The following is a 27,355-nucleotide window of genomic DNA, read 5'->3' as shown; positions in this document are numbered from 1 at the left end:
CATGTTAATTTTACCCTGTTGCAGCTTGGCAAAGCTATGAGCAACAGCAGAGGTACTAGAACTGTAAACAGTGCTGCATTGAGTTATATTTGATTCACATTTGGAAGATTTTCTTTGTCATCATAATGACAAGAAGATTTGTTTTTTTAAATGAAAATTTAATTCTGAACTGTTGTTGCATATGCTTGCACCTGCTGTCCCTCTCAAGAGTATTTTGAGCAAGTATTGCAATAGTTCTATGAAAAAAGATGCAGGCTAAGAGAAACACAGATTTGTCTCAGTGGCATATTCTTGCTTATAAAGGAAAGGAAGAATCGGAGAAAGAGAGTATTGAGGGGACTATACCTGGTGACGACTTAAACCAGCCAGACTTGGCAGATGGAGAGAAGTCTGACATTTCCAAAGATCCTGAAACAGAGCTGGACACAGAGAAGTCAAATGTGTCCGCAACAGAAGGTGAGTAGAGGCTTTATCCAAGTGTAATGGTAGTCTAATGTTTCAATCATCATGTCAGGTCTCCATTAATTCAACAGTCTAAAAAGTCAGGGGTGGGCAGAATATGATATGGTTATGTTCTTACTGTTCATGGTTACTATGCTAGATAGAAATGGAGAAGGAATCAAGAAAGGATAGGATAGTTGTGGAAAGGAGCAAATTCTCCCAGGTGGAAAGAAGTCAAACACTGTAAAGGAATGGGATATAAGGCAGTTGACCTTGGAGAAAAGAACGAGTGAGGTGAAACTCACTTTTCTAGAGAAGTGGCTTTAAATTCAAAATCAAAGCTGTAGAAAAGTGCTGAAGGTTCTGAACTGAAAGGTTATAACTAGAGCTGGGCGTGACTTTCCATTTTCAAAGGGAAACTCAGAACAATACCAGCAATTTTTCATTTAGCCTCATGCATGGGGAGAAGGGACAGGGAAGAGGGTGTTCAACAATCCAGTTGTCATATAATCAGATCACAGTTATAAACTTTTGTTATCAAAGCACAAAATTCAGCCTCAAACACTTCACACCTATCCACAGGTAGCACGAGTTTCAATTTTGCTGAAAGGCTTGTGGGGCCCAAAAGTTTCCTACAAAAGTTGGCTGATTTTTGTGTGTGAATATGGAAATAAAATCAGCCAGTTTGGCATGATTTAGAGTTTTGTTGCTCTACCCCACCTCTAGCTCAACACTAGTTATTACAGTATAATTACATTTTGAAGTTATGGTTCCTTTTTTTCTGAGTCTCTCACAGTGCTGAACAAAACTTGGTATTATTGTTCTCATTGTATAGATGTGGAAATAAAGGCACAAAGAGATGAAGTGAATCATCCAAAGGGAGTCTGTGGCAAAGCCAGGAATAGAACTCAGTTCTCCTGACTCCCAGTCTCCTGCCCTAACCACTAGATATGCCCCTTTCCAAGGTTTCCAGTATTTAACAGTGAAATATTTTCTAGTCATCATTTAATTTCCTGATGTTTATACATTTAAAATATCAACCATAGCACTACATTTATGTAGCCTTGTGCATTGAAATACCATTTTGTTTTGATAAAGAAAAGGGGAAAGATAGGAGGACAAATTGCAAACAAAAAAGAAAGATGCTAGCTCTGCATTGGGTTATGCATTGTTACCCTTCTGAATGTACAGTTTATCTATCCCACATTCAGATAAAGGCATCATTTGATGCTGATGGCAGCTCTGTATGTTGTTTTATGTTTAGGTAATCCACTAGTCTTAATAATCCATTGCTAGTAATTTAACAACAGTCTTTATTGGATACATAATTAACATATATACAGAGCATCTGAATTCAGGTCAGTCCATCAGTCTAACCTAAACCAAACTGCTTCCTCCAGCTGTCAGCTCCCATTCCCTGGAGATTCTATTCATTTTTAGGGTTGCCAACTTTCTACTCACACAAAACTGAACACCCTTGCTCCACCCCTGCCCTGCCCCACCCCTCCCCCAAAGCTCTGCCCATGCCCTGCCCCTCCTCTGAGGCCCCACCCCTGCTCACTCCACCCCTACCCCCCGTCGCTCGCTCTCCCCACCCTCACACACTCACTAAGTTTCACCAGGCTGGTTAAGGGGGCTAGGGTGTGGGAAGGAGTGAGGGCTCCCCCTGGGGGTGCAGGCTTTTGGGTGGGCCAGGGACAAGGGGTTTGGGGTGCAGGAGGGGGCTCCAGGCTGGGTGGGGGAACCCAAGGGGTTAGGAGTAGGGGAGGGGGCTCCAGGCTGAGGCAAGGGTTGGGATGTGGGAGGAGGTACGGGCTCTGGGCTGGGGGTGTGGTTTCAGTGGTGGAGCCAGAAATGAGGGGTTCAGGGTACAGGAAGGGGCTCAGGGCTGGGGCAGGGGGTTGGGGTGTGTGGGGGGAGGAGGGCTCCAGCTGGGGGTGCGGGCTCTGATGTGGGGCTGGGGATGAGGGATTCAGAGTGTGGGAGGGGGCTTTGGGCTTGGGCAGGGGGTTGGGGTGTGGGGGGTAAAAGCTCTGGATGGAGGTACAGACTCTGGCGTGGGGCTAGGGATGAGGGGTTTGGGGTGCAGGAGGGTGCTCCAGGCTGGGACTGAAGGGTTTAGAGGGCAGAAGGGGGATCAGGGCTGGGGCAAGAGGTTTGGGCGGGGGGATCAGGGCTCCAGCTTGGGGTGTGGGCTCTGGGGTGAGGAACCTTTTTTCTGTCACGGGCCATTGACCCACAGAAAAAAAATCAATCGCGGGCCACTCACCTGACCTGGGGAGCACGAAGGCTCAGGGCTTCCCTCTGCAGTGGGGCAAAGCTGGCACTTGTGGCTCCAGCCCCGCTGGGGGTGGGCGCAAAGACTTGGGGCTTCCCCCCGCAGCAGGACAAGTGGCACAGTGGCTCCGTTTCCCCCGCAGCAACGGGGCGAGCCGACGTTCCCGGATCCTGCCCTGCGGGGGTGCCGCAGGCCTGATTAAATTAACCATGGGGCCAGATCTGGCCCGTGTGCCCTAGGTTGTCCACCCCTGCCCTACACGTAGGAACTAGATGGGGGACATGCCGGCTGCTTCCCGGGAGCCGTGTGGAGTGGAGGCTAGCGGGGAGCTGCGTGGAGCGGAGGTTAGCGGGAGCCTGCCAGCCCTGCTGTGCGGCTCCGCCAACTGGACAATCAATGGCCCAGTCAGCAGTGCTAACCGGAACTGCCAGGCTCCTTTTGTGACCGGATGTTCTAGTCAAAAACCTGACACCTGGTCACCCTATTCCTTCTCCTAAAGCCACAATAACACTACACTTTGCATCTTCAAAGCGCTCTGAGCTCTGTGTTCTTACAACTTTACTGACAACTTGTGGGACTCCTCTGTGTCAGCAAAATTGCCGATTAACAACTTATTTATGATAAGACTGAGAGGCATGACTGCATGTATCTCCCTGTCTTGAGACCGGTTGTGGCTTATGAGCAGCATGGCCAGGAAGAAGGTAGTTTGAGAGAATGTGGAGCTCCCCTTTGAAGCTCCACAGCCTAAAGCACTGGTGGCTGAAAGTGAAAGAAAACTTGGTTTTAACCCTGGATGTGTGCCAATAAAGCAAGGCTAAGGGACCAGTATAGGCCTGATGTAGTTTTATAGACTAATAACTTGTGAACCAGTAGGACTGAAAGGAACAACATTAGTTTCCAGCTCTGGCAAATTGTGAAACATTCGATCTAAGAATAATATTCTGGTTAACATTTTGCCTTTTTTCCATTTGAATTCTGACATGATTTTAGTGGTCACTATGTCCAGAACTAATATAAATTGAAATTCCTTGCACTATATCATATGAAAGCTCGAGACCTCGGTTTTCAAATACAGTAACAATCTGTACTCCTTAATTCTAGCAGTTTAGGAAATGCTGTTAAAAATTCATCTGACAAACAATTGTTGCAAAGACACCTAGGTAGTGAACCAGTACAAATGCTTCCTGGACTAGTCAATGTGTGAAAGCCTGGTAATGGGAATCAAAGACAAAAATTCTGATCTCTGAATTTCCTCAGCACTTTCAATTCCTGTGGCATAGTACACAAACACCACCACTGTACTACAAACACTGAGCACTGCAACAACATGCTGCCAGTAGACCCTTGATGTCTCTCAGATTGAAATCTTCATACTCACCTTTCAGCCTGAAGCATTTTTCAGAACTGAGTAGATTTATAATGGAAACTGAGTAGATTTATAATGACACATCCCTAATTTTAATAATAAATTATTAATTAATTACAATAATTTGAACTTTAATAGGACTTTTTGCCGTAGATATCAAAACACTTTAATAAAATGGATAAGTGTTGTTATTCTCATTTCACACATGGGATAATTGAGGCATAGAGAGGTTAAGTGGCTGGTACAAATTTATACAAGATGACAGTGGCAGATTTGGGATTGGAAAAACTCCGGTCTCTGGACACCCTACCCTGTATTCATTCAGCTTGCCTGCACCTATATCTGTGACTAACTGTAGTGCTGGTAGTAGAACCTCTGGTCCAGTATTACCAGCCCCAAGTATACAAAAATCAAGAGTCAGGAATCTAAAATCACAAGATTGGCTTAAATATCCTGAGTTGTTTTTTTAAAAAAAAAAAAAAATTTAGGGTTCTTTTCATCTTCTGGGTTTTGAGCCTTCAGAATTTATGTTTTCAAGCTTTTTTGCAGCAGTCATGGAAGGCTAGAAACATATGTTTTATTTTAAATGAAAGCTGAGATTCATGACTCCAGGAACTGGCACGTTAAGAAAAACAACAAATATCACAGAACTTGCAATATAATTCCCAGAGTTGGCAACTCTGCTGTTATAATGTAAGTAGGAGGCCATCTGAAAAGTATAGGTGCACAGACTAATAGGTTTAATTAATTGTTAATCATGAGGGATGTAACCAAACAATACATAAATGTAGACAGATTCTTATTACTGATCTGTCTGTAAGACATGCTCTTGTTTATAAAGGAGAAATGGAAGTCCCAGAGAACGAGAGTTCTGATGAGAGCAAACCTAGGAAAGGTTCGGATCAGGAGGATCAGGCAGATGTGGAAAAGTTTGACTCTTCAAAGGATTATGCAGGAGAGCAGGATGCTGAGAAGATCCCTGAACCGTCAGGAGAAGGTGGGTGGATTTTTTCCAGTGTTTGCAGGTCGCATACATTCTAGTTATATAATAACTTCTCCATTCTCCAGTATCCTGAACCTGTGATACGACGTTTGTCAGCACTCTGCATTTCATTGGATATTTCCACTCTCCTGAAACTGGAACCCCAAGAGTGATCTTTCCTAGCATAGATTCTTATCCAATGTGAAACTAGGGATTTATTCCTTAGAGACTTCTTATTTCTTGGTTTGAAAGCCCTGGTTCCAGAAAACAAAGGGGATCCAGTTAACCGTTAACTGTGCATTTCCATTCTTTCAAATATTCAAGTTTCTTTTAAGTTGAATTTTCTGGATTTCTAATACTTTTTTTTATACTACAATATTCTTGAAAGTTGTTTTTAATCTTTAAATTGCTCTTATATACTTTCAATCTTAACTCAATTTTAAAGTGTCTTGTTTGGGAATAGATATGTGAAATCAAAAAAAGCAAGAGATAAAGCAAGTTAAGATTGAGACTAAGGTAAAGCTAACTTGCAAAGGAGACGAAGGGGAAAAAAGGCTTTATGTTTATTTAATTATTTGTTTACTTATTTGTGAGGTAGTTTGGAGGTCAAAAAGCTTTTTAAATTAAAAGACAAACATTGCTGCTTGTTTTTTACGTTAGAAATTCAGGTCTTGTCTCCCCTGGAAGACTGTGGCAGCTGGAGAACTGGTGCAATTATGACATCATGCAAAGCAAAAGATTGAAAGCTGAAGAACAGTTAGGGGAAGGATATATAGTCAGGCTGTTTAAAATCTTGGGGTTTTTTGGTTCATTTTTATTATACCTACTTAACTGCAATGCCTATTGAACACTTTCATTTGTTGCCTTACCCCTTAAGTTAATGTGTGAAGCCTCATAATGCACATCTCCTGAGACTTTCAAAAATGTCCTTCAGCAAGAGAAGGGAAGATCAGGTTTGACATACCTCATATTTCTAAGGTAAAAAACAAACAAAACCATCCCCCCCCCACTTCCTTTTTAAACAACAACTAAAAAGTTATCTTAAAGAAGCAAAAAAGGGTACAAATCAAATTCCTTTGCAGGTCAAGTCATGTTTAAAAGAAAGTCATTGAGATTATTGTCTAGAAACGTATGTAAAGTCCTGCAGCCCGAATATTCAACCTTACCTGCAGAAAGGAAGTGTCTTTTGCTTTTATTTTTTGAAGGAATGCAGTGTATTATTCAATGGATTTAATTCTGCATAGTAGAAAATTCCTTGCAGGATAGGAAGAACTTCAATGTTGCATTATTCCGATATGTAGCATACAAACCAGTGAGACACATCCACCCTTTGGGAATTCAAATATACTTAAGTGGGTATTGAGAAGAAGTGAACATTATCCCTATTTTCTTTTGCAGAGGAAGTCAAAAGTAGTGCCCCTAAAGAACCACCTGGCGAAGGAGAAGTATCATCTACTCCAGAGGGACAGGAGGAAGGTGTAGAGAAGGCAGTGGAAAGTGCAGAGGCAGATACCAGTAGTGTCCGTGAGTATTACCTGCCATCACACAGAGATTTCAGTAATGATCCTAGGGTAGTCTTAAGTCTGCATACTGGACAGTTCCCTGGGTTTTTTTTGGTGGTGGGGGTGGGGGGTAAAGGGATGGGTGAGGAGGCGGGCAGGGGGTCTATGGTTCCAGTTCACACCAGTGTTTGTTGTGGGCATGCCGGGGCTAGGGTTGATTCCATGATGAACCAAGGTAAGATGTCAGCCTTTGAGTGATGTGTGCTGTACAACACACAAAGATGTCCATGGTGGACGAGTGCATCTGCTTCTTCTTGTGTGTTGATGAGAAGCTGGCCCAAAGAGTGTTCTGTGTATTCTGGGTTCACTGCTCAGGCTTGAAAAGACAGGAAGTAATCTTTTCTAAAAATACTAGGCCTGATTTTCTATTGCTCTGCACCTTGTTTAGAAATTTACATTATTGCAAAATTCTGATCTGGTAGCATTTTACACCTACTTTGCATTAGTCTGACTACACAAGGTAGAGGAATCAGGCATAATATATACACATGGGACTCAATCTTAGGCCCCATGCTCCCAGTGTGAGATGGGGTAGAACTCCCCAAGCTCTTAAGATTTTTGGCTTTTTTAGGCAAAGTAGTGGTGGGCAGTATGCGAGACACCCATCTCTTAGAGATTAATGTGAATCATCTCAAAACTTTCCAGCTAGTTCCTTCTTGACCATGGTCGGTGATGGTTCTTCCTGCAGAAGCTATGTACTGTCCTCAGTGGTTGTTGCTCTAGCTCTCTCCTGGCCCACTGTCTGTCCTTTGACAATCCATACTTGTTAGACCAGCTTCTTCAGTCAGAACTGTAATAAATTCCTTTAGTTTTTGGTCTGTGGTGCCTTTCTTGTTGCTCTGGATTACTTAGTCCTGAGAATGTCTACTCATTCAACCTGTTTCAGTCATAGCATACATTGCTACTTTCATTCTGATAGGCTTGTTCTCTGGGTGTTTTGGGTCCAGCTTCCATTTTAGTGCTTTGAGTATTTTATAACAGAATATTGGCACGCACCATTCAGGGCACTGAGTCTACTGTGGTTCTTTGAAGGATATTTTGTTAGAACTTTGGCACAATGTGTCTTGGCCCTTCAATTCATTAGAACATAAGAATGGCCCTAGTGGGTCAGACCAAAGGTCCATCTAGCCCAGTGTCCTGTCTTCCGACAGCGGCCAGTGCCAGGTGCCCCAGAGGGAATGAACAGAACAGGTAATCATCAAGTGATCCATTCCCTGTCACTCATTCCCAGCTTCTGGCAAAGAGAGACTAGGGACACCAGACCTGCCCATCCTGGCTAGTAGCCATTGATGGCCCTATCCTCCATAAATTTATCTAATTCTTTTTTTGAACTCTGTTATGGTCTTGGCCTTCACAACATCCTCTGGCAAGGAGTTCCACAGGTTGACTGTGTGTTGTGTGAAGAAATACTTCCTTTTATTTGTTTTAAACCTGCTGCCTATAAATTTCATTTGGAGATCCCTAGCTCTTGTGTTATGAGAAGTAGTAAACAACACTTCCTTATCTACTTTCTCTATACCAGTCATGATTTTATAGACCTCAATCATATCTCCCCTTAGTCCTCTCTTTTCCAAGCTGAAAATTCCCAGTTTTATTAATCTCTCCTCCTACGGAAGCCGTTCCGTACTCCTAATAATTTTTGTTTCCCTTTTTTGAACCTTTTCCAAGTCCAATATATCTTTTTTGAGATGGGGTGACTACATCTGCACACAGTATTCAAGATGTGGGCATACCATGGATTTATATAGCGGCAACATGATATTTTCTGTCCTATTATCCCTTTCTTAATTATTCCCAGCATTCTGTTCGCTTTTTTGACTGCCACTGCACATTGAGTGGATGTTTTCAGAGAACTATCCACAATGACACCAAGATCTCTTTCTTGAGTGGTAACAGCTAATTTAGACCCCATCATATTATATGTATAGTTGGGATTATGCTTTCCAATGTGCTTTACTTTGCATTTATCAACATTAAATTTCATCTGCCATTTTGTTGCCCAGTCTTTGAGAGATCCTTTTGTAGCTCTTCGCTGTCTGCCTGGGACTTAACTATCTTGAGTAGTTTTGTATCATCATTTTGCCACTTCACTGTTTACCCTTTTTCCAGATCATTTATGAATATGTTGAATAGGACTGGTCCCAGAACAGACCCCTGAGGGACACCACTATTTACCTCTCTCCATTGTGAAAACTCACCATTTATACCTACCTTTTGTTTCCTATCTTTTAACCAGTTACCAATCCATGAGAGCACCTTCCCTCTTGTCCCGTGGCAGCTTACTTTGCGTAAGAGCCTTTGGTGAGGGACCTTGTCAAAGACTTCCTGAAAATCTAAGTATACTATATCCACTGGATCCCCTTGGTCCACATGCTTGTTGACCCCCTCAAAGAATTCTAGTAGATTGGTGAGGCATGATTTCCCTTTACTAAAACCGTGTTGACTCTTCAACAAATTATGGTCATCTATATGTCTGACAATATTGTTCTTTATTATAGTTTCAGCCAGTTTTCCCGGTACTGAAGTCAGGTTTACAAGCCTGTATTGCCTATAAAATTGGGACATCTGGTCACCCTACTCCTCTGGTGGGTTCCAGGACCAGCTGCTCCAAGAAGCAATCATTTAAGGTGTCAAGAAATTTTATCTCTGCATCCCGTCCTGAGGTGACATATACCTGGTCAATATGGGGATAATTGAAATCCCCCATTATTAATTATTATTATTGAGATTTTTATTTTAATAGCCTCTCTAGTCTCCCTGAGCATTTCACAGTCACTATCACCATCCTGGTCAGGTGGTCGGTAATATATCCCTACCGCTATATTCTTATTATTAGAGCTTGGAATTTCTATCCATAGAGATTTTATGGTACAGTTAGATTAATTTAATTTACAACTTTTACTTCATTTGATTCTATGCTTTCTTTCACATATAATGCCACTCCACCAGCACGACCTGTTCTGTCCTTCCAATATATTTTGTACCCTGGTATTACTGTATCCTATTGATTATTCTCATTCCACCAAGTTTCTGTGATGCCTATTATATCAATATCCTCATTTAATACGAGGCATTCTAGTTCACCCATTTTATTATTCACCCATTATTTAGACTTCTAGCATTGGTATATAAACACTTTAAAGACTGGTCTCCTTTTAGCTGTCTACCATTACATGATGTAATTGAATGGGACTCTTTATTTGACTGTTTCTGATCAGACCCTGCCTGTATTTGATCATTTTTCATCCTCTCGTCCTCACTAGGACATAGAAATTCTCTGTTAATAGATCCTCCCCTAAGGGATGTCCGAACCATGTGCTCCTCCGCACTTGTCGGCTTTCCCCCAGCCCTTAGTTTAAAATGCTCTACGACCATGCTTTCTGTTAATGCACTTTTCCTTTCCAAGAAGTGCTCCTCTCCTTCTCTTAAGTCCTAAATCAGTTTTAACCAATGAAATTCACTCTGCATGAGCAGGAAATCCATTGTAGGATAGAAGGAATTTTAATGCTCCAAGACTGTGGATGATGCTCCATTATCCAAATATGGAGATTGAGAGCAAAACACAGAAATATACCCTGTTGGAATGCCGAAGAAGTGAAAATTATCCCAATTTTCCTTTGCAGAGGAAAGCAAAAGTAGTCTCTCAAATAAACCACCAGGTGAAGGAGAGGTACCACCAATTCCAGAGGGACAGACAGAAAGAGTAGAAAAGCCGGTGGAAGGTGCTGAGTCAGATGGCAACAGTACCCGTGAGTATTGCCCCCTCCTTAAGAGTCATTGACATCAATTTAAAAATCCCACTGCATCCTGAAATTTCTTTTGTTTGCCTACTGTTGTTAGAAGTAACATAAGGCCACTGTAACTGACAAAGATTAGATAAACAATTACTTTTTTCTACTTTTTCAGCTTGCTCACTTTGTGCACTTCACAGCACTTAATAATCAGTCCATTTTGCTTTCCTATGGACAGTCTCTGCCCCCTTGGTTGTTTGTATTGGTGCGTCACATAACAGGGAGAGACAAACATGTTAACGAAAAAGATAATCTGACTGTAAAACAATAAGAATTGACAGAAATGACTCAGATTAAGGAATAGAACCTGAAACTCATGTTTATAACAGAGTACAATTCCAGCTGACAATATCCATTCAGTTCATTAAGCTCCAGTGAGGAACTATCTAGAGCAGCACATTAGTAGGAAGTCTTTGCTAACATGGCAACCTGCTTCATGTGAAGGAGCAAAGTGCTGCGTGTTTATACTGATTAGTCAGCATAATAATATACATTCAATATCTACTGAAGAAAGAAGCCTCAAACTTGGCTTGTTTTCTAAATCTAATTGAGACCTAAACATCAAGCAATGTTTAAATAAAACTGTCCCAGGAGCTTTAAAGTCTCAAGGTTTAATGTCAGTAAAGATGACTCATCTTACAAATATGGACAGAAGTTTTCTGCTATGTGTATGAGGCAGTGAATTTTCAAAACATTCTTACCTTGGTTATTTAGAACCCAGATTTTTCTAATCTTAGAAAAGCACATGCTATTCATTCAAGGCTATTCACAGGATATGTTTCATAGTACAAAGATAGATTTATTTTTAGACACTAGAGTGCATATCATTTCTTTGGAGGAAGGAAAGAATTAATGAATAATCCACTGTTGCAGTTAGGGTATTGACATGTCTACCTATCTGACTAAAGCTCTTTTTTGTGTCACTATTTCTGAAATACAGAGGAAGAGGAGGAGGAGGATACTGAGAAACCCCCAGAGCGAGAAAAAAAGCCTGAGACGCTAGAAAGGAAAATCTCGGAGACCTTCTTCTATAACTATGAAGATTTGTGCTCACAACCCTTTGTGACGTCAGACTCTGGGATACCAATTAACCTCCTCACTCTCATGTATCCTCCTCATGCAGTATTGTATAGACTTAGATCTAGGGTTTTCTTATCTAAAAGCTGCAGTATATTATTTCCTCTAGGTGTAAGGGAGGAACAGGGAACAATGTGTGATTTTCAGATGCACAGGTGGTTTTCCATTGGGGCTCAGTGAAGTTGCTATGAGGAAACCCTTCTTTGTCTCTTTTCTGCATCAGGGCAAGTCTATACTACAAAATTAAGTCAACCTAAATTACATTGATATACAGCCACTGCAGTAATTGAATTGGTTTTGCTCATCCACATTATGCTCCTTGTGTTGGCGTTGCACGTCCTCATCAGGAGTGCTTGCACTGATTTAACTGCCAGTGTGGGGCATGGGGGGTGGTTTCTGAAAGGCAGCAACAGTCGATGTAAGCAACAGTGTCTATGCTGACACTGCATTGGCCTAACAATGATTTAAGCGCTACACCTCTCAAGGAGGTAGAATTATTAAGTCGGTGTAGTGGGCAAGTTACATTGGTGGAAGCTACATTTTAGTGTAGACAATTACAGAGTTAGGTCGACATAATCTGCCTTACGTTGACTTAACTATAGTGCAGACCAGGCCTCAGACTGGCAGAGGGAGTGAGCTTGAGGGCTTGTCTACACAGTGCACGGTGCATGTGTACTGCTGGGAGTCTGATTTCTAAAGCCTACTAATGTGTTGCACCTTAATTGGTTGTGTAGACCCTGCTGGTGCACACCAAATGTTCCCTAGTGCATTTAGCATAGACCATGTTGGTGTGCACTATGTTAAAGTGCACAAGAGAACTTTTGGTGTACACCAGCAGGGTCTACATGACCAATTAATGTGAAACACACGAGTGTGCTTTAGAAATCGCCCTTCCTTCCACAATACACGTTACTTCTCCATGTAGAAAAGCCCTGAGACATTGCTTTGGTTCTGTCTCTTGCATACAGTGCACTTTGTAATCTGATCAATTTCTTTTACATTTTATTTGAAAAGAGAACATTAAGACAATAGAATATGAATTCTTAGGAGAGCTCCAAAGATCAGGATAGGCCATAACAAATGGAGTCTGACATGGAGTTCGAGGGATGATACATTAATCTTTTAAATATTTCATTTATATTTTCCCCAATTATTTGTGATACCTTGATGGGTTTTAGCTTCATTATGGCACCAGTCTTAAAACAAACCAAACCAAAGCCAGCCCAACAGAGTAACAACCACCCAAATCAGTGTTCCCAGCTGGGCTTGCTCTAGTTTTAGTATTGATACCTTTATTGCTATTACCTGGAAGAAATAAACCTCCTTAGTGAGCTGTTCACAGACACTCTTTTGGTTATGACTGCACCAAAAGGGCAAACCTGCAGTTGCTGGATAGTCAAACACTCCTCTATGTAGCAGGCAACCAGCTGGTGCTCTTGGACCTGAAAACTAAATATCAGAGTTATCTCCGGAGCAGCAGCGGTGGTGGAATTGGCATTATCACGGTATGGCTTTTATTTCCCTCTTTAAGAAGAAGATCCCTTTCTGGAGTTTAAAACTTGCAGTACTGAAACAGGCTGGGCGTCTCAGTTGTTTCATGGAAGATTTCCACAGTTGCCTGCATCTTTGGCCTCGGATGAACAAGTGGTATTTATTAAAGGGTTGAAAGGAAAATTCAGTAATCTCAGATGTGTGACCAGTAGCAATCCATCAAGGTGTACTACATGGACCTACTTGTTTAATAGTCAGGGAACAAACAGCTGAATATCTTAAATAGGTCTGGGTTCCAGGCCATACTAATAAGGTACTTACAAGAATTGACAAGAGTCAACTGGGTTTCACTTTTTGTTGTTTTAAAATTTTATTTGTTAAAATGCTCTGGATATAGTTTAACTGCTTTTGTTCAATTCATCATCTATCCTTATTACAGTTAATATTGGTTAAATGTTTCATCTGTTCTGAAATTTGGAATTTCAAGTACATAGGTAAATGGAGTGAAATGTTGTCCAATTTCACTATTGGAAGTTCCTCTCTGTGGGCCAGATTATGAAACACTTACTCTGGTTTATCACCATCTGATTCCACAAATAGTCCTGTTGGATAATTGATACTATTCCAAGAAAGTAAGGCTATCAAAATCTGGTCCTATGCTGTTTTGTTATGTTGTAAACAACACTTCTTGGAGAATCATGTCAGGTCCTCACATCTCCTGCACAAAGCTGGGTGATGTTTTTTTCCAGGCAAATTAATTATTTGATCTAAAATGCATTTTTCCATCGAGCAAGACTATTTGCAAATATGGTCAAATTTGGCATATAATTTTTGCTGAATAAAAATAATGGAAAAAGAGTTGAAACAGTTTTGACATTTTTAAAATGAAATATGTAGACTTTGTTGCAAAATTACAGTTTGCTTTGAAGTTTAGCTAAATTTGTTTTTTAAAAAAAACTTTTAAAAGGGTATAAAAAACACCCAAAAAGTAATAAAAAATTTTTTTGGATCAAATGAAACATTTTGTTCAACCCAAAACAATTTTTTCCTGTTTTTGTTCTGGCCACATAAGTGAAAAAGAAATCAATTATTTGCTCAATTCCACTACTGTGGAACAGCCCCTGAATGTGCTGTTTGCTCCTGTTCTCCAATAGTAGAAGGATAGCAGTGCCCTAAATGCTGTCCAGGGGGAGATGGATTGGTAGGCTGAATGCAGGTGAGATGATCAAAGATGCAGGATAAATACAAATTATTACATCGTTCCACAACCTGTGTGGTGGTATACAACTTGATATTTAGTTGAGGACAGCCAAAGGGGATATCGGAGTATGTAAAACAGTCTTTGCTTTTTCTAGGTACATCCTAGTAAACAATATTTTTCAGTAGGAGAAAAAGGATGGAAGCCAAACATCATCATCTATGAGTTTCCTTCACTAAAGCCATACAGAATACTCCGAGGTAGGTTAAATAGGACTATTTCGGTATTACATGGATACAGCAGAGTTTGTAGTCTCCAGCAAGTGGAATAATGTTATAATTAGTAAAAAAAAAAACGTATAATGTATAATCTTTTGGTACTTGAAAAATCAAATAAAGAAAACTGATTATAAGTGGTTGTCCTTGCACTCCTGGGTGTGTGGAAAATAGCCAACTATTGGCTGAGTTTGCTTCAGCACTAGCCAAATAAAGAGAACTGAGCTCTTTTTAAGCAACTTTTCTTTGTGGACATCTCTCCTTCCAGGTGGGACTGAGGAAGCCTATGCATTTGCTGATTTTAACCATTATGGAACGTTACTGGCCAGCGTTGGGAGCAGCCCTGACTACATGTTGACAATCTGGGATTGGAAACAGGAAAAGATTGTGCTGAGGTCAAAGGCTTTTTCACAGGATGTTTATAAGGTCACATTCTCTCCTGAAAATGAAGAGCAACTCACCACTTCTGGATCAGGACACATCAAGTAGGTTGGTTCACTAACATCAGTTGATGGGAAGTAACTAAAAAAAATCATGAAACTTACAAAATGATTGACTAATAACAATATGATTGTTAACAGGTGCACAACAATGGGGAACAGTGTTCTGCTTAGCAATACAAATGTTGAAACCTCTGCTTTCCAAAAGAGATAATAGAAATGTAGGATTGGAAGGGATCTCGATAGGTCATCTAGTCCAGTCCTCTGCACCGAGGCATGACTGAAGTATTTAAGCCATCCCTTATAGGTTTTTGTCTAACCTGTTCTTTAAAACCTCCAGTGATGGAGATTCCACAACCTCCCTAGGCAATTTGTTCCAGTGCTTAACTGCCCTGACACTTAAGAATTTTTTGTTGTTTGGTAATGGTGTAATGGAATGCCCAATAAACTGCTCCACTGTTGATCTTCAAAAGTGCATTGGGAATGTGGAGAAATATTTATATATCAACCTCTGTTCTAGTTGTTGGGTCAGCACATGGCTTTTCTCTGAATTCTGGGATTCTTGCCTGTTGGCCTCTTTTTGACTTTGTGAAGTGGGCTGACACATGCTGTTTGGTCAGTTTTAAGAACTAATCACAAAGCATGGTCAAAACAGCCCACAAGAGCGCCAGAAAGGAACAGCAAGGAGAGCCTTACTGAAAAATATTCTTTGCAAATTGTGAAAGATCTTTAAGATACAGTCTGTTTTATAGGTAAATCTGGGTACCTATTGTAATTAAAAATGGACCAAAGCATTATGCTTTTTGGGGATAGGGACCATCTTTTTGTCCTACTTGTACAGTACCAAGCACAATAGATGACAGGTGTGGTACTGAGTTACAAATAATAAATAATACTAACAATGATGAATCCAAATACCTTTGAATTTTACAGAGGAATCAAATAAAAATCCCTAGATCCAAACCCATACCTGCAATTTGGTTCCAATTTGGATCTAAACCCAGAAGGGGTTTATTTCCAAGGTCTAAACTGATGAGAATTTACTGATGATTGAAATCTCACAAAATAACATGTCTGGTGAGATTTTTTTTCCATTATGAGCTAAAATGTCATTAAAAACAGCTTGAAATATTTCAGTGCCATACAATCTATACTTGATCCCTAGCCCTGATTTGACCTCAGTTATAGCATGGTCCCAAGACATAGTCTAAATATAATCTGGATCCTGATCCACATACCACAAACTTGGACCATCTCTAATTGAAATAGGAAATGATAGTTTGTCTACAGTGGATTCATTCTCTTGTATTTCTATAACATTTCTGCATGCTTTGTTAGAAGTAACTTTGGAGATACAGGGCCAAATTCTGGCTCATTTAGATTAATGCAACCCCACTGAAGTCCACAGTGTTACACAAAATGGAATCCAGTGGAGAAGTTATCCACAGGATTTCAACAGGTGAGCATCCTACATTGGAGACCAACCAGAGAGAAAAGTAGGCTTCCTCAAGTAAATATGGAAAGTATTGCAAGATGGATATATAAATTGATTTAGCATCTATTTAAATATTAGTCTCCCTATCTTCTCCTGCCCATATTTTTCTAGGTTTTTCATGGAAGTAGGTGAAGGGAAAGTTTGGGGTTTTTTTGGTGGGGGGAGGGTGGCTGTGGTGTATAATAAACACCTGACTGGGATCAAGGTGGGTTTGGTGACCTAGTCATCTTGTTGGGGCATTTCAGTTCCACGCAGTAACAAAAAACCCCAACTAGATAGATAAAACTTTATATGTGCTGAATGAGGCTAATTTTTAAGAACTACAAACCCTTATTTAAATATAATTAAATGAGTAGTCCACAGATTGGAAATACCCATATATGATGACCTTAGAGCCTGAGATACAATACTTTCTGAATACAATGTCAGGTGTAACCCCAATGTTTTCTGTACTCAGGTTCTGGAAGATGGCTCATACATTCACTGGGCTCAAGCTACAGGGAGCATTGGGAAGGTTTGGTAAAACAGCTGTGACTGACATTGTAGGGTATGTGGAGCTGCCTGATGGGAAGGTAAGTAGAGTGAATGAGTACAACTGTTTTCTTTCTCCCTCTCAGGGACTGAACAAAGGTCAGTTGAAATCAATGAGAGTCTTCCCATTCACTTCAGAGTGCTTTGGATTAGGCCTTCTATATACAATCAAATATGCATCTGTGAATCTAATATTGACATTAATTGGCAATAAATTGGCTTATTTAACAGTTTAAAAGTATCCATTATTATTGTGATTCTCAGACAAATGAGCTTTCTTAATTTAAAGTAAAGGCTATAGTGAGCTAAGATATTCGCCAGTCTCTCTCCAATATCTGCACATTGATATGTTACAACACTCATGTATTCCTCTTCACTTGCATGGAAGGTTATCTCTGGATCTGAATGGGGCAACTTGCTGCTTTGGGAAGGGGGCCTTATCAAAGTAGAGCTCTGTCGAACTGGACATAGACCCTGTCACAATGGCCCTGTTAATCAGTTAGTTCTGGATGAGGGAGAGCTGGTCACTGTTGGAGGAGATGGCTACATTAGGGTGAGTGTTTTTTCCTTTAATAGTGTGGATGCATATTTGGTATACAGAGTCTTGTTAACAGGTGGAAAGGGAAGTAATTGTTAGCCTATATGTTGTAACGGGAGTAATCTATTGTGGGAGTTTCTCTCCGTAATCACTGTCTAATGAATTTTGAGAAGGAACTTGATAGAAGCAGATCTCTTTCCACAATGTAGATGTTTGGATCAGATCACATTTAAATAACTTTCTGTGCCTGCTAATGTTACAGAAATCCCTTCTGTGCGCTAATAGATCAGAGTAAATTTCGATGTCTTTAACAAGTTTTATTTCCCCTCACATTCTAACTTTGGGGGTGGGGGGTTGTTTAGCTTAGGTTTATTTTAGTCATTTTCAGGCCTTGTTAACATGTCACATACTATTTCAAAGGATAAATCACAGTGGTATTTGAAATTATTTCTGATCATGTGAACGCTTAAGGCATTTGTGTAATTAGTTAGCACCTCTGTCATTTTATCTCAAAGACGTATCCATTTCAACTGAGCAACAAACCCCTATTAAAATAATGTGGCACCCTCAACTTAAAAATCAAACCAATTTTTAAAAATGAGTTAAAAGTAGTCTCAAGTTCTATGTCTGCTTCTGATTCTACTTGCCAGTTTATGGGTTTTACAATCATTTCCCTTTTTTATGTTTGTTTGTTTTTAGTTTTAGTATCCTCCCCTATTGCTGCACAAGAGACCCAAACAATGGGAAACTGACAGCAGACAAATTACTGTTAAATGCTCAAAATAAACAAAGTGAAAAAAGTCTTTTTTCCAACTAATCTTTCAGTTATAGTAATTATAGGCAGTGGTTACAGCAGTAGGGAAAAGAGTTTCAGATGAGGTTTTTGGTTTGGATTTTTTTTTTTTACATTGATGGTATTCTTTATGTAAATATCATCCTGGCGAAAGGGTGCTGGACTGGCAGATCTGGAAAGCAAAAGCTGCTCTTTATCCACAGAGCAGACAGAGGAGGTGCAGGCTTTCTCACTCTGTCCTTCCACACTGTCTCAGTAGAGACAACCTCTAGGAGGCAGTTTTACTCTCTCTCGTTGTGAGACTGCCAACATGGGTACTAAGTAGTGCCAATTGTAGTTAATGATTTTTGGGATATGGGTAATTGTCCTTTAGGAATTGGATTGAGACCTATAAACACATTTTACATGGGCCACTGAACAGATGCTAGATGGTAACAGCCTGTGATTGTCACTGCTCCAGGTCATATTGAAGCCAGTGATGTAGACATGACAGGCTCCCTATTCTATATCCTGAGCCACCCATTCCCTTGGATTCTTATCATTGATTTTATATTGCCATTGTGTGTGTTAATGTGAGATGTGTTGGCATTTGGATTAATGAAGGCTGATCTGTTCACTTCCAACTGCTTGAAGGTGTGGGACTTTGAGACGATAGATGCAGCTGATTCTGTGGATGACACAGGTCTACTAGAGATGGACCATATGAATGAACTTCTCGTTGGCAAGAATGTCAATTTGAGCTCAATCATGAAAATTCATGAACTTGGACAGCCCATTTGGTATGCTCAGGTAAGACCTATTTGCATCCTTATCAGCTGTGTAGAGCAATATTGGATGAAGCATGTGGTGATGCATTGCCAGAGGAAATCCGCTGTGAAACAATCTGCTTTTTCTTGTAGAATTAGTACCCTGTCTTCCCTTGATTATTTTTAGAGTAGAATAACATTTGAGTCTCTCTTCCAGCTTTGAGTGGGAGCTACATGGGAGTGGGAGAATTTGAAAGTGTCATTCCCAGGCTTCATTGCCCTGTTCTGCTGCTGAGGTGAAATTGACATCACACTCTATGAAGTCTAAATCCTGTTTCTTCCAGATGATTGAGATTCTTACCTACAGTATTTGTAAGGCATTACAAGGACTGATGCTATTTTCAAACTTAATTTGAAAGAACATTCAGGTTTTAAATATTTATTTCTCTAGGATTCCAATGGAGCCATCTGGAAGCTTGATCTGAGTTTTTCAAATGTCGTAAGTTTTATTCCCACCCCCTTTTTTTTAAGTTCTTTTAATTACACTGTGTGGCCACACAATGCCATCCAACTTTTGACCAACTGTACAGTTGAGGATTTAGTATGATTATGAGGCACATCTTTAGGACTTATCTTCACTGATTACAGTTACTGGCCAAGATTTTCAAAGGTAACTATTGATTTTGGGTCCCTTAATTGTTGATTGCTAAACTGGAGCTACCTTAAAGGGGCCTGATTCTCAAAGGGTGGGGATTGATGGATATTAATATGAGATGTTAATGTGAGGGCTGCTAGTACAACCTGTGTGGATAGGTATTTCTGAAGTGCCCATCAGTGTTGCATCTAGATGACGCTGAGGACAACATTCACATCTCTGTACATTTGATCAAACTGATTGCTACTATTACTGCTGTAGGTCTGCTGTTGGAGAGGGTCACATGAGCAGAAAAGTTAAAACAGACACTTAGTGTATGATCAAAAATTCCATCAAGCAGACCCTGTAGCAGCAGATAAATGAAGCAGCAGCACTAGTATGGCAAAAATATATGTATAAAGTGTATAATAAATACATGAGTATATAGGGAAACCCATTTTTCCTCCTTGGGTTGGAAAAAGACTTCCAGTGAAATATAAAGCTCTTGGCTTAAGGTCATTTTCTCAGCCTTCAGAGCAATAGTTTTCTATTATAAATTTGATCTCCAGGCATTGTGCCTCTCAATATAATATGTTATTTGCCTTTATTTTTACACATCTGATGCCATATTTTTAAATGCAGGTGCTTACTATGCCTGTACAAATTTGCTTGTGCACCTGTTGTACAATCAAAATGAACATTTGCAGGTACAAAAAGGGAACTGTATTCATGGGTACCACATTTTTGCTAGCAATAGGTGTAGGGTAGATTTTTGCATATTTATTTTATGTGTCCATTTTATGTTGATGAGGCATTGCAAGCCATGTGTTCAGTCTCTGAATGTAGCAGACCTCTGTTCTGATTTCTCTGTAGACCCATGATCCAGAGTGCCTGTTTACCTTTCACTCTGGAAAGATTGAAGCCATGGGTGTCTCTCCTGTCACATATCTCATGGCCACTACTGCACTTGACCGTAAGTACAACTCTTCCCTAAGCGGTTAACTTGTAAGGGCAGGGTTACAGCTGTCAGGCTCATTGTGGAATTATTCAATTTTAAACTAATATGTTTAGTTCACAGTTGTAGTGGAAGTGTCTCTTTTCTTTGTAAAGTACCTACCAGCTGGTCATTATTCCTGGGGACAGTTTTTTTTTTTTTTAAATAATTAGAACAGATCATTAATGTGTTGAAGCCAAGTAAAATGCAAGGAGTGTCTGATCTCAAGAACTAGGTCTTCAATTAAAGAAAGTCTCACTGTGAAGCTTTATAAATGCTGTTCACTGTGAAACAGAAAAGGGGAGAATTTTGTTTAAACAACAGCTTTCATATTCCAGACTCAGTGGCTCAATAACAGTGTTTTATTCTGTGTTTTGTAATGCACGATATACATTTATGGTACTGTATAAATAATTCTGAGTATTAATACTTGTGCCTTTCTTGGCAATTGCAACAGCCATCATGTCCTCATTAATAGTTTAGTTTGGACTATGGACATTTATTTAATTTATGAAAGTGTGCCTGAGCAAGCCTTTAGCACTTCACTTTAGCACTTGTTAGACAGGGAAGGAATATTGGCCAGGTCATGAATGTTATCTTAACAAGTAGTCTTTCAAGAAAAAATTGTCTGTATTAACCTGTCTCCTTTCCACCCCCCTCCCATCTGTCTTACACAGACTCAGTGCGTATCTATGATTTCATTGGTAATTGCCAGTTGACTGAGATTAAGTTTAAACAGGGAGGAACAGCACTGACTTGGGCACCCCGAGTGGTAAGTTTACCCTACGGCAGTGTGTTAACATGGATTCACAAAGGGTTCATAATGTGGCTATTTCATAGCCATCACACATGTTCATGATGCAGGATTTTAATGAAATTACTTGCCAACTTGCCCTCAGAGTCACCAAGCGAGCAACAAAACAGCTTCCACAATACCTTACTAGTTACCCAGAAGCCAGAAATACAGTTCTCTTAAAGCAACCCAGCCTTGAGTTCCCAGCCAGACAGCCAAGTCAAATATGAGGAGGATTACTGAAAATCTTGTTAATCACATAAAAAGGTCCTACCGGTCCCAAAGGATCAGACACATTACCCACCAGGTTAATGAATATCTCAGATCTTGCCCAAATACACACTTACAGCCAATTCTTATTAACTAAACTAAGTTTTATTAAAAAGAGAAAGTATTTGTTAAAAGATCCTTATATATACAGATATGAATAAAGTTCTTAGGTCAGTTTCATAGTAGAGATGATGAGCTTTAGAGCTGCAAAACGTCCTTTCAGAATTAGTCCATAGGTTACAGTCCAATGTCCAATATCAGGGTGATCCAGATGGGACTGGATACCTCAGTGTTGCGACTCAAACTTCCCCTGATGAAGCTTAAGCAGATCTGAGATAAAAGGATCAGCACCCAAGATTTCTTTATATAGATCACTGGCAGGCTATGATAGCCTCTTGACAGCAGGTATCCCTTGGGTGAAGAATAGCTGCTTCGTAGTAAAGCTACCTATTTCCTATGTATACATAAGTAACTAGTTGCATTCATCAGCATAAGGTAATTAATTATCCATTAAGCAGTTCATAGACAATTTACTACAGACTTCAAAGAGAAATATAGACAATGACATCTATATTGACATCCAAGTTTCATCTAAATGTTAATATTCCCTTTAGATCTCTGAATCAATGGGTAACAATACAGGTTTGCATTTCAAAGCTCTAGTCTATCAAACATGAAATGACCCTAATTACCATTTATATACTTTTCTAACAAGTCTCTAAAGGTTGAATTTGGGTCATTTAGCCTGCTGGTTGCTTAATTCTTTCTGGCCCTGTGTCACAGCCCCCTTGGCAGTGTGTGTGTGCTTGCACTTTCTCTCTGCCTTGCACTGAGTCTTCAGCAGTTCAGCCCTCTGGCTGAGTCACACACAGTTTGTACGTGAAACAACAGACAGATAAACCCCTTTCATGGTACAAGTCCAACGGGGGCCTATTCTAGTACTCCTTGGTTGGTCAGTGTCTTTCGGAAGCCATCCCTGGGCTCATGTCCTTATTTAGTCCAGCAGTCTTTAAATAGTCTTGGCCCTGATATCAAACCCCCCCGCCACCAGAGTTCCCTCTATGGAGGCAACATCTTTGCCCTCTCTGAGCCCACTAAACAGTTCAGATCCCCTTCTTGGGGTGCATCAAAGTCCAGACTACTTCCCCAGTGGCAAATGGGTGTGGGGACCTGTGCCTGCCCAGGACTCCAAGTTACAACCCAGGGATCTTACAGATAGCAGGCGTCCGCCACATCCCTTTAACTAAATTGTGTTGCTGCTATGATTCCCTGGGCCACCTCCCCATGGTCCCAGCACATTATTCACCCTTACCTCAGGGCCTTCTCCTGATTGAGTCCCAGCAGCTGGCCAGGAGCCCCTTCTTGCTCCCCTGGTTCCGGCCAGCAACTGCTCTGTCCGAGGTCCTTTGGCAAACCAGGAGCACCAAGTTCCCTCCTCTGGCTCCAGGCAGCAACTGCACACGCTCTGGCCCTCTAGCTCTTTTGTACTAGCCTGTTGGGCCCTGATTGGCTGCTCCCTGCAGCCTCTTTCCTGTGTCCCATGCAACCTCTCTCGGCAGCTTGGAGGACTCTCTCCACTGCCCTTTTCTGGGGCGGGGTGTGGCAAGCTGCGAGGCCTCGAACAGGGGGCCTAAGGGCCTAGTCCACCCCATCACAATTGCCAATTAACTTGAGTTAGCTAACAGGTTTAGACACTCCACAAATGATTGTGACCAGGACTGAACATTTGGGGAGTATCTATATTACCTTTTAAAACATATTAGCTAACTTGAGTTAACTGGCAATCAATTAACTTGAGTTAAACTCTTGTGTTGACATGTTTTTGAGGAAACATTTATAGTAAGCCTGCAGAGTTCACTTATACAGGAAGTCAGAGAGAGAAATACTGTACCTTGATTTTTAAAGGGTAGGGTGCCTTTAGCACTATGCTTTCAAGAGCATTTGTGTTATGCAATCTTATGACTATATTTAGGTGACCAACTGTGTGCTTATGGAGTAAGCTGATTGGGTCCTACAAATATACAGCACTATACTCATGGCCAGATTTACAAGGGTAAACAGATACTTTTAAAGATGCAGCTAGGTACCTAACTCTCATTGAAAGTCAATTAGACACCTTACCTATTTATGCTTAAATGCCACTAGGTGCCTCTCTGCATCTTTAAGTGCCCAAATACCTTTGTAAATCTGGCCCATAGTGTATCCTAGAACATTTTCATTCAGTTTCCTTTGAAGTAATGGTATCTAAACACTGCCTGAGGGAGAATACTTGGCTAGATGGATAAAAGGACTGAGCCCGGTATGTAAGTTCCTACTGCAAGTAGCCAGTCAATGAAAGTAAGTCAATTTATATCATATGCTATGAGCCATTTATTTGTCTAGGATCATTTAAATATCTCCTCCCTAAAAAGAATATTAGAAGCTGCTGCTGGTTCAGATAGCATCCCTAGCCTCTGTTTGCCAGAAGCTGAGAATGGGCGACAGGCGATGGATCACTTGATGATTGCCCTGTTCTATTCATTCCCTCTGGGGCACCTGGCATTGGCCACTGTCAGAAGACAGGATACTTGGCTAGATGGACCTTTGGTCTGACCTAGTATGGCTGTTCTTATGTTCTTACGCCACTGTCCTATGAGTTACAAGCATGTGAGTCCCCTCTGGCCTGACATCAAAATCAAAGCTCATTTTCCATGGTGGTATGTAGCATCGCTAAAGACTACTAAGCTTTTAAAATTAAACTCTCCATGTGACTCTTTCCTTCATGTATGTGGACAACAGAAACTCCATATAGAATGATTTATGAGATGGAGTATATGTTAACTCCAGAGCTGTGTGCTATATAGTTTCTCAATATCAGCCTGATGTTGATCCCAGGTAAAATAATGGAGTAGCTGATATGGGACTTGATTAAATTAAATTATCCTCTAATGCTTTATTAATGCCAATCAGCATAGATTTATGGAAAATTGATCCTATCAAACTAGCTTAATTTTTTTAATGAAAATGCATATTTGGTTGATAAAGGCAATGGTCTCAATATAATATACTTCATTAAGGCATTTGACGTGGTACTGCACAATGTTTTGATTAAAAAATTAGAATACAAAATGAACATGGGACACATTAAATGGATTAATAATAGACTGACAGATCTCATATATAATTATATATGGGGATTCATCATTGAGCAGGTGTGTTTCTAGTGGGGCCCCACAGTGATTAGTTTTTGCCCTATGCTATTTAACATTATTATTAATGACCTGGAAGGAAACAAAATCATCACCGAGAAAGTTTGCAGATGACACACAGATTAGGGGAGTGGTAAATAATGAAGAATACAAGTCACTGATTCAAAGTGATCTGGATCGCTTGGTAGAACTGGAAGTCAAATCCTACTGAGGAAGATAGAAAGGAGCATAAACTCTGGCAAGTCAAGGATAAAAGTATAATTAGGCAGGCCAAAAAAGAATTTGAAGAGCAACTAGCAAAAGACCCAAAATATAACAACATTTTTTTTAAAGTATGTCAGAAGCAGGAAGGGCAAGAAGCCTGCCATACAATCAATGGGCCACTGGATGATCAAGGTGCTAAAGGAACTCTCAAGGAAGACAAGGCTGTTGCAGAAAAACTAAATGAATTCTTGCATTGTTCTTCACTGCAGAGGATGTGAGGGAGATTCCTACACTGGAGCCATTCTTTCGAGTGGCAGATCTCAAGAGCTGTCCCGGGTTGAGGTGTCAGTAGAGAAGGTTTTGGAAGAATTGATAAATTAAATGGTAGTAAGTTATCAGAACCAGATGGTATTCACCTAAGAGTTCTGAAGGAGCTCAAATATGAAATTGCAGAACTACCAACTGTGGTATATGTAACCTGTTGCTTAAGTCAATCTCTGTTCAGATGACTGGAGGACAGATAATCTAACACTGATTTTTAAGAGTCTTCAAAGTCAATCCTGATAATTACAGGCCGGTAAGCCTAATTTCCATACCAGGAAATTGGTTGAAGCTATAGTGAAGAACGGAATTATCAGTCATGTAGATGAACATGATACGCTGGGGAAGAGTCAACACAGCTTTTGTAAAGGGAAATCGTGCCTCACCAATCTATTAGAATTCTTTGAGGGGATCAACAAATATGTAGACAAAGGTGATCCAGTGAATACAGTGTACTTGGATTTTCAGAAAGCCTTCAACAAGGTCCCTCCCCAAAGGCTCTTAAGCAAAGTAAGTAGTTATGTCATAAGAGGAAAGGTCCACTCATGGATCACTAAATGGTTGCAAAATTAGCAGATGATATAAAATTACTCAAAATAGTTAAGTCTAAAGCAGACTGCAGAATTATGAAGGGATCTCACAAAACAGGGTGATTGCGTAACAAAATGGCAGATGAAATTCATTGTTGATAAATGCAAAGTAATGCACTTTGGAAAACATAATCCCAACTTTACATATAAAACGATGGGGGTCTAAATTAGCTGTTGACACTCAAGAAAGAAATCTTGGAGTCCTTGTGGATAGTTCTCTGAAAACATGTGCTTAATGTGCAATGACCATCAAAAACACTAACAATGTTAGGAACCATTGGGAAAGGAACAGGTAAGACAGGAAATATCATAATGCCACTATATAAATCCATGGTAAGCCCACACCTGGAATACTATGTCTACTTTTAGTTGCCCCATCTCAAAAAATATATATTAGAATTGGAAAAGATACAGAGAAGGCCAACAAAAGTCATCAAGGGTATGGAACAGCTTCCATAAGAAGAAAGATTTAAAAGATTTGTATTATTCGTCTTAGAAAGGAGACGACTGAGGGGAGATATGATAGAGGTTTATGAAATCATGAATGGTGTGGAGAAAGTGAATAAAGAGGTGTTATTTACCTCTTCACATATCACAAGAACTAGGGGTCACCCAATGAAATTAATAGATGTCAGGTTAAAAACTAACTTAAGGAACTAAACAGCCAACCTGTGGAACTTGTTGCCATGGGATGTTGTGAAGGCCAAAACCATAACTGGGTTAAAAAAAAATTGGGTAACTTAATGGAGAATAGGTCCATCCATGGCTATTAGCCAACATGGTAAGGGATGCAACTCCATGCTTTGGATGTCCCTAAACCTCTGACTGCCAGAGGGTGGAGGACAGGGGGTAGATGGATCCCTCAATAACTGCCCTGTTCTCTTTATTACCTCTGACGCACTTCTGGCCACTGTTGGAAGATGGTATACTGGGCTAGATGGATCATTGGTCTGACTCAGTATGGCCATTCTTATGTTGTTCTAATGGTAAACTGGTTGATAGCGAACAATGTGTTTTAATATGGCCAAATGTAAGGTTATACATCTATTAACAAAGAATGTAGGCCATACTTACAGGATGGGGCACTCTATCCTGAGAAGCAGTGATTCTGTAAAAGATGTGGGGGTCATGGTGTATAGTCAGCTGAAGCTGAGCTCAAAGTGTGATGATATGGTAACAAGAACTAACGCAGTCCCTGGATACATAAATGGGAATATTGAGTAGGAGTACAGAGGTTATATTACTTCTGTATTTGGCACTGGTGCAACTGCTATGGGAATATTTGATAGTGGGCTCTTCAATCTAGCAGACAAAGCTATAACAAGATTCAATGGCTGTAGGTTGAAGCTAGACAAAT

At 40.4% G+C, this 27,355-nt stretch overlaps 2 protein-coding genes across 2 annotated transcripts in view; one reads left to right on the top strand and one right to left on the bottom strand.

Moving 5' to 3' along the window:
- The window catches only part of GTPBP8 (GTP binding protein 8), a 385,924-nt gene that overhangs the window by 38,302 nt on the left and 320,267 nt on the right, over window positions 1–27,355 (bottom strand). The gene's annotated exons all lie outside the window — the stretch shown is intronic.
- Window positions 1–27,355, top strand: part of CFAP44 (cilia and flagella associated protein 44) — an 81,215-nt gene that overhangs the window by 3,830 nt on the left and 50,030 nt on the right. Inside the window, exons 3-14 of the mRNA XM_077818047.1 lie at window positions 304–456; window positions 4,927–5,082; window positions 11,361–11,526; window positions 12,840–13,002; window positions 14,344–14,446; window positions 14,730–14,946; window positions 16,854–16,968; window positions 17,316–17,480; window positions 18,892–19,047; window positions 19,456–19,503; window positions 20,512–20,611; window positions 21,310–21,404. Of these exons, the coding sequence (XP_077674173.1) occupies window positions 304–456; window positions 4,927–5,082; window positions 11,361–11,526; window positions 12,840–13,002; window positions 14,344–14,446; window positions 14,730–14,946; window positions 16,854–16,968; window positions 17,316–17,480; window positions 18,892–19,047; window positions 19,456–19,503; window positions 20,512–20,611; window positions 21,310–21,404 (1,637 nt within the window). The remainder of the gene's footprint in view (window positions 1–303; window positions 457–4,926; window positions 5,083–11,360; window positions 11,527–12,839; window positions 13,003–14,343; window positions 14,447–14,729; window positions 14,947–16,853; window positions 16,969–17,315; window positions 17,481–18,891; window positions 19,048–19,455; window positions 19,504–20,511; window positions 20,612–21,309; window positions 21,405–27,355) is intronic.

Source organism: Eretmochelys imbricata, chromosome 1, assembly GCF_965152235.1.
Source record: "Eretmochelys imbricata isolate rEreImb1 chromosome 1, rEreImb1.hap1, whole genome shotgun sequence".
Classification (NCBI taxonomy): domain Eukaryota; kingdom Metazoa; phylum Chordata; order Testudines; family Cheloniidae; genus Eretmochelys; species Eretmochelys imbricata.
This window is presented reverse-complemented; position numbering and strand designations above follow the sequence as displayed.